The sequence below is a fragment of the Motacilla alba genome, chromosome 1, assembly GCF_015832195.1.
Source record: "Motacilla alba alba isolate MOTALB_02 chromosome 1, Motacilla_alba_V1.0_pri, whole genome shotgun sequence".
Taxonomy (NCBI): Eukaryota; Metazoa; Chordata; class Aves; order Passeriformes; family Motacillidae; genus Motacilla; species Motacilla alba.
In genome coordinates, this window is record NC_052016.1 from 31,932,112 (window position 1) to 31,945,730 (window position 13,619).

The 13,619-nt window shown below is 44.3% G+C and overlaps 1 protein-coding gene across 1 annotated transcript in view; it reads left to right on the plus strand.

The window, feature by feature from the left end:
- The first annotated feature begins 1,837 nt into the window (after window positions 1-1,837).
- The window catches only part of GAP43 (growth associated protein 43), a 57,993-nt gene continuing 46,211 nt past the window's right edge, over window positions 1,838-13,619 (plus strand). Inside the window, exon 1 of the mRNA XM_038148529.1 lies at window positions 1,838-2,125. Coding sequence (XP_038004457.1) covers window positions 2,096-2,125 — 30 coding nt within the window. The 5' untranslated portion in view covers window positions 1,838-2,095. The remainder of the gene's footprint in view (window positions 2,126-13,619) is intronic.

Here is a 13,619-nt window from a genome sequence, read left to right on the forward strand (position 1 = left end):
CTTCTTCAAATGTGATGTCCACTGCTTTATACTACTCCACTTCTTACCACTCTTCTTTTATGATTGCACAGTTTGCCTTCTTTTTCTCTGAATGCATTTTCTGAAGCTGAGTCTGATTTTTGTTACTTAATCCTTTGGTCTACTTCTGTGTCAGCTGGTACTTGCAACTCTTCCCAGTTTAGTATCTTCTCTGAATGTCATTACCATATCATTATTTTATTTTTCTAGTCTGGAACCCAGGACTAATGCTGATACCTTCTTGACCCCAAAATACACTTTCTTAAATTGCATACAGATGTAGATAGCTAGCTAGATTTTCTTTGAAATGCTGTTTGCTTTTCTTAAAATAAATGGTGTACTGGGAGCTGCAATGATATCATAGCAACAGGATATGATTATGTAGGAGTCTGTACTGAGGGGTATTCCAGAAACTATATCTATATATGTATGCATTTATTTGTATAAGTGTGCACACATGCATGAATATTTGTATTAATAATGTATTTAGATGTAATTAGAAAGCAAAGACCTTAGTAATAACCTAAGACAATTTTCTTCTCTTTTGTGGGCAGTTTTATATCAAAAATAAATTAGAAGTAACTCCATGGTGTGGCAGAGGAGCTGATGTAGTGACATTAGTGCTAAATAGAGAACAGCATCTGACTGTGCCTCCCAGACTAAGTAAGTGAAATAAGCAAAATTTGAATTTTGGTCGATGAAATCCTAAAAATCCAGCAATTAAAAAAATGTATTTTAACATGCCCAACATTGTCACACTTTGGTTTAACTGTTGTCTGGGATATTTTTTCCCAATGACAGATACAGCTATCCAGCTCATGTACATTCTGAGAAAACACGGCACTATAACTTTCCAGACGTGTGCTTGGGAGCGAGTGCACGTGCGCATTAATGTTTGCTGGGGCTCCTGCATCGCCATGATCTCCTGTGCATGCAGACCCATGCACTCCTGCTGCCACACGTGCATGGGGGGTGCCTCCGTATGTGAACACGCACATCTGCCTTGCAATAGTTCGCGCAATTTGCAGGCAGAGATCAATAGGTGTAGAAATTACTTCGGCATGGAAATTAATTGAGATCTATATGGAAGGAAAAGGGATGATTTCTGTGGGTTTGGAAGCTATTTTGTTTGGGGGGGAAAAAAAATGTATTGCAGGCGTATCGTTTTCTGTGCCTGTGGAAGGTCTGTGGGATGGAGTGAGGGAACAAGGGAGAAAGTTGTCCCGTTCAGTGGTGCAGGACATCACTATTCAGGGTTTCTGCCTGCACGTACAGAGAAGGCAGCGCGTGCATATATGTTTGCGAGTGTGCTGGGAGAGGGATTTTTAACAGCCATTTTAACATATTTACCAGTTCCCGTTTAGCTCGCAGCTCCCACCTACGGTACATCACCTGTGCACGGCATATACTGCTTGCCGTGGCAGTACCTCCATTCCCTCTTCTCCCCTCCATGACCACCCCACCCCACCCAAGCAAAGATTTATGGTTTCTTCACTCATAAATCCTTGCCGTGGCCATGGGGCTTTGGCTGCTGCGGTGGGAGTAGGGCTGGGGGCTCCCCGGCCGCCCGGTACCCTGCTCGCCCGGTGCCTCCCAGACACACCCCAGCCCACCCCACCCCTGCACAGCCCGCAGTGTCCCCTCTCCCCTGTCGCCTCTGTACAGTGGGAAAGTCGTTGGGTAATTGGGTCCAGATTGAAGATTTTAATTATTCATGAGGCTGGCGAGGGACTTGGGGGGGTGGGGGTGGCTGCCGGGGTGGGGGTGGGGTGGGGAGGTGACGAGTCAGGGAGAGCTGGCGAACAATTCTGGGAAGGGTAGGGAGGGAGGCAGGGAGAGGCAGCGTGTGCATGTGTGATGAGCAATAGCTGAGGACCTTCCAGTTGCTGCTAACTGCCCTGGTGTGTGTGTGCGCGCGTGTGCTCGTGTGTGTATGTGTGTGTGAGCGAGAGAGAGAGGAGAGAGAGAGGGAGGGAGGGAGGGAGTGGAGAGGGTGGGGGGGAGAGATAAGAGAGAGAAGAGGAAAAGGAGAGAGGAGAAGGAAGGAAGAAGAAGGAAGGAAGGGGACAATACGATCATGCTGTGCTGTATGAGAAGAACAAAACAGGTAGAGCTTAAGATTTTTATATTTCTTTCTGTTGAGAAACCTTCCAGGCTACTGGATGTCCGTGGGGTGCGTGTGTGCCTGAGTGTGTGAGGGGCTGGGGTAGGGGTTGGGGTAAGGGGGGAGGAAATTTCAGCTGCTTTCAGCAGACATCTATTTTGCAATTCTTTAGCATCTTGCGACTGAAGGTTCTTTTCACACCCTGCAACGTGACTGTTTTGCCTTTCTGGGGCTGGTGATGTGGGGAAGGGGGGTGGCCTACATCCACATTTGGGGGAGCTACAAGAATCCCCCCTCTATTCTTTTTTTTTTTTTTTTTCTTTAATAGGGGCAGTTATATTGCCTAGGGTTTTCTGTCTGTGGTTCTGAGGGTGTGGATGGGGCGGGGGGTGGGGGGGGAAGTGGAGGGGAGTGTTGCGGCTGGCAGGAAACGTGATGAGATCTGGCTCTACCTTGGAGATAAAGGAAGCAATTCTTCATCTTATGCCAAAAAGGAACGGATGCCCAGTGAGCCTTGATCCCTGGTCAGAACACTCTCAATTGCTCCTGTTTCTGATGAATGGGAGATGCTTTATGTGCCTGTGCTGTGAGGTGGCACGGAGGACAGGTGTAATAATTTTTTTTTTTTTTTTTTTGTGTTGCAACAATTTGAGCAAGAATTAACCTGAAGGAATTTTTTTTAACCTATGCTATAGTGAAAAATCCAATTAAATAATAACAAAAGCATTAGCCTAAGGAGAGGGAGAGTCACCCTCTTTGCAATACCCTTCATAGTACAACCAGTTAGACAACTGTGCACCAGCTGGGAAAGAGACAGAGGACCACGCCTCTGTTAGCTACGAACTCAGGTGGGATAAGAGAAGCTCATGGTATGAACCTGTTGGAAACCCACTCATTTTCTGTCTTAGTACTGTCTGGCTTTTGCTATAAGGGAATTGAGAAGATGAGAAGGTTTGGGTGGGGGCTTGTTTCAGTGTCAAAATTGTTGCGTTAATATAATAATGTTGTGTTAATAATAATGAAATTAGGGAAAAAAAGCTGCTTAGATAATTTCCCCCTTACTCTTCCCCCTTTTATTTTGTGTGAAAGCCCAAACCTGCTCCTGATTAAGAAAGCCTTTTTGGCTGAACCTCTTGGACTTTCTTGGGAGGATGCTGGATTTATGCAGTTGGAACTTTGAGGCAGGAACTGACCCTAGATATCTTTGCAAGGCATTTTAGAAACTTCCAAGAATTATGGATTTGTAGGTAGCAACAAGGAGCTTTGGTCCTTGTTCTGAGCACAAAACTCATCTCAGGCACAGCACCATACTGCTTACTTTCTTTATGTATGCATAAATGTCAGTGTCTTTTTACAGCATATCACTGCAGTATTCTGTTCACACGCTGATGTGAGTAACTATAGTTCCTGTGAACAGCAGTGTTGAAAGAAGATTCAGGTTAAAGTGTGTTTCTGAATGGAGATGTGTGTTAGCAAACGAAGGAGAAATTTGTAGAATAACGGGGAGGGGCAAGTGATTGGGATAGAAAGAGACCCTGCGTCATCCTGTGTTTTTTCCTCATGCAGGTTTTTCAATGCTCTGAAATTATATGCTCACTAAAATCTGGGAGGAGGGGGTGAAGGCTGAGGAGGAGGGGAACACGTTGCAGTCAGCCAGCAGAGCACGTTCTGATGGCAAATATGGGATGAAAAGAGTAGAGGAGAAGAAGGAAGGCAGACAGGGAGGCAAAGTGACAGAGCAGTGGGTGGAGGTGCACGGCGGATTTTAAAGTAGGAGCTCTGGGGTTCTTTGGAGTCAAAAAAGAGCTACGGGGGAATAGGGATCATTCTGCCCGTACCATCGCAGGTTGGGCATTAAAGCTCCCGAATGATATTCTGATGTATCTGTTCTTTACACCTCTCTGGGCTTATTCGTGTCTTTTTGTGTTCCGTGGCACTTAGGAATGCGTGGCATGCAGGTGCCTCGCTCGCCCACAGCCCTCTCCCGCACGATTCCCCCGCACGGCACACACCCCTCTCTCTGCGCGTGCCCGGGCAGCGCACGGCCCCGCGCTGCGAGCGCTCCCCCGCTACTACGGGGATACGCGCGGGCACACCGCGCGCTCCTTCCGCATGCTTCCCGAGCCGCCCGCAGCCACGCCAGCCCACCGCGCCTGCCTGAGCGTATTCGTGGCTAGTGGTGGGCTCGGAGCCCAGCTGCTGCTCCTCTACCTGAATACGCACTTCAATTGCCAAACTGGCGATACAGCAGCTCGCTCGGGAAAGCTGATGATACACAAGAGAAAGCTCTGATTGGGAGAAGAAAAAGACCTCGGTTTTCAGCATGTGCTCTTCCTCTGTCCCCACCCAGACCTTTCACTGAGAGAAAAAGATGGAATGGGTTCTTCAGCACTGGCAGGAGTTCCCTTCCCAAAATAAAGGCATCTCTCCTCAAAATGTTTTTCAGGGGAAGTCCCTGGTGTCCCGCCTTTTTGGCAGCTAAGGAGGCAAATGTTGAAATTACAGGCTTGGGTGTGGAAGAAATCTCTTCACATTTGTGTCTAGGTGTGCCTGTGTGTGTCTGTCCTCCCACCCCTCAGAGACAAATATATTCACATGCTCATACCTTGCAGATTATTCTTTCTTATGGGTGCGATGCCAGTGTGAAGAGTGAAGTATTTGACTGACTGACTGACTGTGCCCGCCCATGAGAGATGTAGATATCTAAGTGTTGTCATTTCTGCCTACGGTTGACTGCACCTCTGAATCTGAGACCACAAAATAATCAGCTGAGAGGTAGCATAACTGAAAAGCTGGGTTGAGCTATGTCTGAAAACCTGAACTCAGCCTTTCCTGCCAGCGAGAGATGCAGTCAGTAACACACAGGGCTGGGCAGTGAGATAGGTGGCTAGAAATGCAAGTGTTGCATGCACTGCATACTAGAACAGATGGACATTATGGGGGTATGTGCTCACTATTGCATTGCATGAGTGATTAAACAATAACCGCAAGCAGGTTTCCCACTTGTGGGTGAGATGAGTCCCATTCATCACCAGCCATAGACGATGGCTTCCCTCTTGTTCCATCCTCTCCTCCTCACCCCCGTGCCGGAGAGCCGGTGGCTTCGAAGGTTTAAACCTGCCACACCCATCAAATCAAAGGAGGGAGAGGGGAGAAGAGGCAGTCTGCATTTCTCCCCCCTTCCACATGAGCAGCATGAATAAGCAGGGCTGTATCTCTAAAGATGCAGTTTAATGCAATTGGAGAAGGGAAAAGCATTAGGGAACAGTTCCAGCAATTACAGCCAGCCGGTGAGGTGGCTTGTCGTTCCAGGAACTGCAGAGGTGTACAAGAAGGAGGAAATTGAGAAAAAGAGAGAGAGGAAGATGCCTGCAGAGTGAAGGTTTTCTTGCTTCAGGGTATTGAAATGTCTCAGGTTTCATTTAGGGTAACTTAATTATACTGCACGATCCAGATGCTTCAATACTTGCAAGGTGTGGTCTTACCTTTAAACACCACTGTGGACAGTGGAAAAGGCATATTTTAAAGGAAAGGTGTCTATCCACAGCCCTCCTCCCACCACTTGTGTGTAAATCACCACAGGATTCTGACTTCAGGACAGAGGCACTTCATCTGCACCTAGGGAGAGTCTAGCCACTGCCTCTGCCTTTCTGAGAGACACTGAGCAGCTTCTGTGCTTCTTCCAGTAAACAATTGTTCCATGGAAGTTTAATTACTGTCCTCACTATTTCTTTTCCTGGGCCAATACCCCTGGGATTTCTACTGAGAAGGGTGTCTCCAGAGAAACAGCCCTCCCATCACCCTCTCCTACACTGCCTTTGCTGACTATTAGAGACATTGATTTCTCCTAGATCATATAATGTAACTGTTCTTAATGGCACAGACAAGCCCACTCCTAGGGTACTAATTGCAGGCAGAGATTCCAGTGGGAGAAGGACAGCGATAGTGCTTGGTGGGAAAGAAATCAGTCTGTGGATCCAAATTCTCTTTGGCCACTTGCTCCTGAATCAAAGGCCCAGCTGTACTGGACCCTGAGATTAGTTCAGTTGGTTAGAGCACTGGTGCTATTAAAACCAAGGTTGTGGGATCAGTCCCTGAGTGGGACATTCACTTAAGTGCTGGGCTTGATCCTTGTGGATCCCTTTGAACTCAGAATATTATCTAATTTGGATTTTGTGATGCCATCACAAGATCGTCGTGCATAGACATTATATTTCCCTCTCTCCATTTCCCAGAGAGCAGGAATTTTTCACTGCTGGGAGCTGCCAAGTTTCAATGTCTTTTGTGCTAGTGGGAAGGAGAAAAAGGCCCATTGGCCCTTGAAAGATGAAGGCAGGCTGATAGTCTTGCATGATGCAGATGAAAGATGTGTATTCCTGCTTGGATTTGCTGTGCTTGTGCTGTGAGGTATGTGCTCCTCATAGTCACTCGTGTGCTCCATGTGCTGTCCATGGCAGAGGACATGAGGCAGAGGTGGGTTCTGCATAATCTCTACCAAGCAGACAGGTATCTGCTGAGGGATTGGTGTATTACCAGGTAAAACAGCAGCTATAGCCTGAAGGTTGCTTCTACTTTTAGCTGAGATAATTTGAAGCAAAAGCACCAGAATCACAGAATATTCTGAGTTGGAAGGGACCCACAAAGATCACTGAGTTCAGCTTTTAAGTGAATGGTCCCTATGGGATGAAGCGCACAGCCTTGGTGTTATTAGCACTATGCTCTATAAGCTGAGGCCTCTGCATGGTTGTGGAAGGCTAGTGGTGCATTGCTGACTGCCATTTGCTCAGTGCATGCACTGCTGGTCCATGCATCCTTCCTTCTGTACAATCCTCCCGTTGTCCTCTTCCTGAATGTAAACAACTTGTGATTCCTTTGTTGCTTTGAGCTTCCTCCTTACACTGGGAGGGTTCTTTTTGGATTTGAGAATGAACAAAAGCTCTGATGACAGTGCTCTAAAGACACCTGAAGATGAGAAACCTTTTGATGGCAGCTCTCTGTTTTGATGCCTTCTGGAAGTCACTGTGTTATTCCCCGGTTTGCTGTGAGTCTGACAGGTCCCAGGGGTAGATTTGGAAGCAGTCCTTACCTGTCTGCATCTAAGTCCAGTGTTCAGTGTTGCAAAGAAACAACCATAGCCAAGTAGCCCTACACAGAGGAATGTTGGGCTGATAAGAGGAGGCTGGTCATACAGAAAGGCATGGTAGAGGGTACAAATGTTTGCTGGTAGAGTATCTTACTGTGGAAGTACCAGAGCAGGTACCCCAATGAAACACTTTTCAACATCTGAAGTCCAAAATCAAAGTCAGGAATCCATCCACACTCATTTAATCTATAATTCCAAGGTCCTCCTGAGCACACCAGGAGGTGACATGTAACCTCAGAGCTCTGATGGCCTCAAGTGGAGAAGGTGTTTATATTTCCTTTGGGCTCTTTCTATCACCTGCTGAGTGCATGTGTAAACTCTATGGCTTTTCATGGTTGTGAGCGCCACAGGGCAGTATAAAGGAATTGGTTTAAGGAGAGCTGGTTTCTCTTTCTGGCAGTGCTATTAACCTGCTTTCTGACTGATCTAAGCACACATTCTCTGACTGTTATGGCCATCTCTGCAAGATGCTTCTTTAATTTGGAAACTAAACAATTAGAATGGGGAAAAAAAAAAAAAAAAAAAGAAAGGGGATTCAGAAGCCCTGAAGTGGGAGATGCTTTAGACATGCAAAGCTCTGCTTTATCCATCCTCAGTCACTCCTGCAGTGCTAGGATGTTTATTAGACCCTTGAGTTCCTTTAACACAAACCATTGATTTTTCTTCTCAGACCAAGGCTTTATTACAATGGACCAGAGCCTGAGAGCAGGGCTACAACTTAGTTTTCTCCCTGCAATTCACCAGAGTGGTAGTTCCTCCCGAACCACCACAGTGATCCAACCTACAATATGTGTATGAGGTGAAGGAATAGTGTAATGAAAATAGTGATTTGTTTTAATACAGCAAAAGGAATTTGCACTTTTGGAGATACACTGCTCCTGCTGTCTCCACCTGTTACTCATTCTGTCTCCTCTCCCCATCTGTTCTGCTCCTTGCCTTCCCCCTGCTCCCTTGACCATGCAGTACTCCTGCTGGCAGCATCACCCACTACCACCAGAGTCTGGCTCCCTTCACCTTTCCTGGCACTGGTATTTGAAGGAGAACTGGGTTCCTTCAGAGACTTGCAGAGTTGCAGCTGACACAAATGAGCATCCCTAGACAGAGATAGCAAGTGGTGCATCTTTGCTTCTCACCTTCCTGTTGGATTAGGTAAAAGGTTGCCCAGCCACAGCAGCAGCTGGGAAGGGTATGGCTGCAACAGGAGCAATGCATGCAGTACAAACTAGTGTCAGCATTCCTGCTTTCCTGATGGCTCATGCTCCTTCCAGGCTTGTCCCTTGGTTTCTAATGCTGCTGTTGGGTGGCAGGCTGTGCTACAGCTGTCTTACTGGCCCAAGGCAGGATGTCCTGAACTTGCCAACCAGGGATGGCTGGCATTTATGTCTCAAAAGGGAAGCCAGGATTACTTACCGTCTCTTAAATTATGACCAATAAATGTCAGTCCCGTTCATTACTCATCTTGCAGCTGAAGTTTCTTGAATTAATTGCAGCCATAATAACAGTATATCGCTATTTATAGAAGCTGGGACATCTCAGAATATTTAGGCATTCTCTCTGGATCATACACCTTTCTGTAAGAGCTGGTAATTAGTAAAGCTAAAGGGCTCCAAAAGAATTTCACTTACTTGGTTTGAATGCCCCTAAAAGTCAGGGGTGCAGGGGAGTGTGTTTTGATCTGAACCCCACTCTGAAGCTAGTTTTATCCCACCCTTCCCATAATTGCCTAGAAGCGCTACTGTGCTTTCAGGAATTTCAGGGTTTTTTTTAATTAATTGGGATGATTGCTAATAATTGGTAATATACAGAATAATTTACAGTTCCAATTATTCTTATAACTGTTATCAGTTAGCATTCAGTTCATCAGACTATTGAGTGGAGTCTAATCCATTTATTTTATTAACAGCATCCAATGACCTTATAAATCTGCAATGTTAAGTACTCAGGGTGTGCAGGTTGGGCACCATGGTACTATGCTATGCTCTTTTGCAGAAGAGGCCAGTCATTTATATTAATTCAGATTGAAACCAGCAGGATGTAAACCACAATGGTTTTGAGCTGACCATTGTTAGCCTTGTGTCATTTCACCTTCTGTCTGCCCACAGCTTTAAGAGTAAGGCATTCAGTGGTGGATTTATAAATAATTTAACAAAAAGTCATCTAGGTTTGGAAGGGTAGACATAAAGAAACATGTGTCGGTTGCTGATTTGCTGACAGTAAAATTGCAGCCTTTTGGTTTCATGTAAGAGTGAAATCTACTGCAGGAAATCACCTACTGAGCAAATGCAAGGAGAGTATCACCTGCTCAGCTGTGCCTGAGAGGAGTGGTGAAGCTGGGAGGCAGTACTGGCATGATGGGGAACTGAGACAGAGGGGCTTTTAGAAGCTGGACCAAAAGTTTACCCCCTGCAGGGACACTTCACTGTGTTCCTTAGAACTGTGAACTTTCACTTCACCAAGTGTTAACATTTTAATTCTTACCTTGTTATGTTGGAGAAGTCAGACTGGCAGTTTGCAACAACCTGGATTGCACAGGCTGAGATGATTCTGTCAGAATGGAGATTTTGCCTGATGAAAGATGAAATGCTGTGGTGGAGATTTTGCCTGATGAAAGATGAAATGCTGTGGTTTTAACCTTCCTATTTACATTTCCTGTGGAAAACCCAAGAAAATTTCAAGTCCTCCATAGAGTTCTGAGGACTGACAACTGCAACAGAAATGACTGTTAAAATTGATAGGTATGCAACCAGTCCTGCCTAAAGCACAGCACTGGCAAATGGCCTTTCCCTTGTATCCTAAATTCCACTCAGAATACCAGCTAGAAGAGATGAAACCCTAAGGAAAGGACAAATGGAGCAATGAAAGAAAATATTTCCCTCCAAAATAACAGAAGAACTGAAGCCAGCTGAAATCTCCATGAAGTAAACAGAAGTTGGATAAGTTCCAGAGAAAAGTTAGCAAAGTTAGATGTGAAACAATACTTGAAGCTCACTATTATATGTTAAAACTGGATATGCTGCAAAAAGAACCTTCCATTATGATGCCAGTGTACAAGATTTTGTGGAAGATCAAGCAAAAAAAAAACCAAAAAAGACAAATTAGTGAAAAATTATACAAATGGCTCATAGGAACTCTTACAGCTAATTCTTACTTATATTCATTGTCTTCTTGCTTTGAGTGGTATGATCCCACAAACCCGGAAGAGATACCATGAGACCATGCCTTATCTTGTAGAATTTAATTACTTTTTAATCAGGGTGTGACTGTCAAGAGGAGTCTGAAATGCCTCACAGTATTTTACCATTGTTCTGAACTGAGAAATACGGGATTGTTCTAAACTGAACTATGTTTTTAGATTCACAGGCTCTAGAACATTAGAACTTCCTTCCTTTCTAAGTGTGGAGGTGTCTAAAGCCCTCACGCAATTATACATAAAATGATAAAGTCCCCATAACATTCATAGGCTGTTTACTGGCATACCTAGATGATCTTTTTATAACTCATAATCAACTCAATACACAGACAAAATTATAAATGAGCCAGAGCAAGAGAGTGAAATAATATCGTTTTGACACTCTGTTTATGGTGCTCATGGAGAGGAGGGAGAGCTGTGATTGAAGCTTTACATCCAGCATTGTCAATAAGGCCAAAGCATTTTATGCTCATTTTGCATATCTTCAGTAATGTGATCAGCTGCAAGTTGATGGCCAAAAGAGGTAACAGGAGCCACAAAGGAGGAAGATCAGGATCTAGAGAAAGGGCAGAACAAATCAGGATGTACTGATGTAAGATGGTTCTTTCAAGTCATCCTAGCTTATTTACAAAGGTGAGGGAAGCAATCTCTGAACCATAAGCTTTGAATGCTTTGAAGACTTATGAGGCCTGGATGAGGTGTCAGAAGGCTGAAAACAAGCAGAAGATAAGAAATTGCAGACTACCCAGTTTAACTTCATTCCTGGAGAAAAAAAATGGTGGAAATAATCAAATAAAGGAGATTATTAGGAGCCAGCACAGATCTGTCAAGAACAGATCATGTCAAACTAATTTAGCTTTCTTCTGTAACAAGCCTTGTGGATACAGAGGAAGTAGTTGTCATACCTTGTCATTTGTAAGGATTTTGACATTATCTCACAGTCTTTTATCATAAATGAAGCAAAGAAACATGATCCAAAGGAAGGCATTACAGCAGGGATGCAGAACTGGTGTAGATAATTTTACTCAATGAGCAATTCCCACTGATTTCCTGTTGAAACAGAAGACTATTGAGCAGGTTGCCACAAGCTTGTGCTGTGGCCTGCTAGTGCTTCATATTTTCATTAATGAACATTGTACTTCATATTATAATTTTAACCTGGATAACTGCCTAGAGGAAGTGTTTTATAAAATCTGCAGATGGCATAAACCAGCTGTGGTGAGCAGGGGAAACTGCTGTAATTCAAGAAACGAATCAGACCAGGGACCTGGTTTGAACAGCATCAGAGTGAATATGAAGTGCTCTCCATGGAAATTATTGATAAATTGCAGCCAGTTCTACATGGGAGACTACAGGATGTCCTACAGGAAAGGGAGACAGGGTCTCTATAGGACCACAAGTTCAGTGTTAGGCTAGAACATCGTCCTGTTGCCAGGAAGGGGAACACCATCTTACCAGGCTGTGTAAGTGGGAGTACAGGCCATCAGACACATCTCATAAGCCTTCAGCTCTGATGTGCACATGTAGGACTCAGCTGAAATGTCTTGCCTTAGATTTGTACTGCACTCTGAGGAAGTGTGGTCCAGTGAGAAGATGTAGACTGGGATAGTGAGAATTGCTTGAGGTAAAAGGAGAAAAGACTGAAATAATTAGGGTTGTTTAACCGAAAAGGAATAAGGCCAAGAGTGGTCCAGATGCTAGTCTGGCAATTGTAAGAAAACAGGAGTAATCTGTTCCCACTGCCTGTGATGTATAAAAATAGGAGTAATGGTCTTTAATGGGGTGTCCAAAAAGATTGTGATGCACTGTGATATATTGAGTAAACTATGGCAGCTTCAATCACTGAAGGGCTGCAGAAGTACCTGTGGACCATAGGATGGACTAAATGGTCTCTTGTGCTCCTTCAACACTATTTCATATGATTATTATCAAATATTCACAGAAGCAGAACCTGGACCCAGTCTGTCCTCTTGCAGGACTGTGTTTAGCCAGTAGAATATAAAGTGATATTTACTTTTGTATGCTCTGTGTCTCTGGCCTGATTATTTAATTCTTCCATGGAAAAAGTCAAGGAGCTTACGCAGGAAAAGCTAGGAGCAACTTGCTCTAAGCAGTCTTTTGTAGAGGGAGGTAAGACTTGAGATCTTTTCAGGTACAGTAGAGATTGCATCAACATCTTCCATAATTTAGGGGAGCTAGTGTGTCCACTGAGATACTGGATTAACAGTTATTTACTACATGCTGTCAGAGAGGAACTAGAGTTGTTCTTTTCAATACAGTGGTTCAGAGCTTGGATCCAAACCAAAAGATACCTCCCCAATAACCAGAGCAAGATGCCTAAACCCAGACTGTTTAGATGTCACTCTGTCTTCAGCATTTGTTATAGCCAGGTTCTAAAGGCATTCATTTGGTGTATTATGGTACTGAGGTGCCCAGTTCTACCCATATTTTCTAGTGGACTTAAGGCTGTGGTTTCAGCAAGACAACTCAACTTCTTCCTAGACTTAGCTCCAACATCTGTCTTGTGAACACAAACATCTGCTGGAACTCCACACCGAGGTGCCCTGTTCATCATCTTCATGGGAGAATTATTACAAAGGATTTATCAATTGGTGGCTTCTTCTGCCTGCCTGACATGAATTGTCTCAAAGCATTTGCATGGGAGTCACTCAGAAATTCCCAACCAGAGTGCTGTACTCCTGCTAGAAGGTCACCTTCAGTGCTTAATCCCCTCTGCTGCCATTAGAGCTCTTGTTGCATGGAAATATAGAAGAGGTAAAGCTGATCTGTGGTATCTTCCAGTACCTCATGCTAAATCTGTATAACCCTTAGGCAGATATCCTTTGTTTATTCCTGAGTGTTTTCACAACACAAGAGGGGGAACAAGATACCCTGCCTATAGTCCGGATTACCCAGCTTTTGGGAGATAAGATAAATTGCAATAGTCAAAGACAATCTTTTCATCTACATCAAACTTTGCTGGGCTTTTTCTGTTTGGACAAGAATTTTCTTGGTAGGGGTCTTCTTCAAATAGACACTGTGGCTTTTAAATTTATTTTTCTGATGAGATTAGAGGAATAAAGCTTTGAAAGTGCAAAGAATTTTGCAACCATTTAATAGGTAACAGTTGCACTTTTATAATACAAAGAAGGAGAATGTTATGA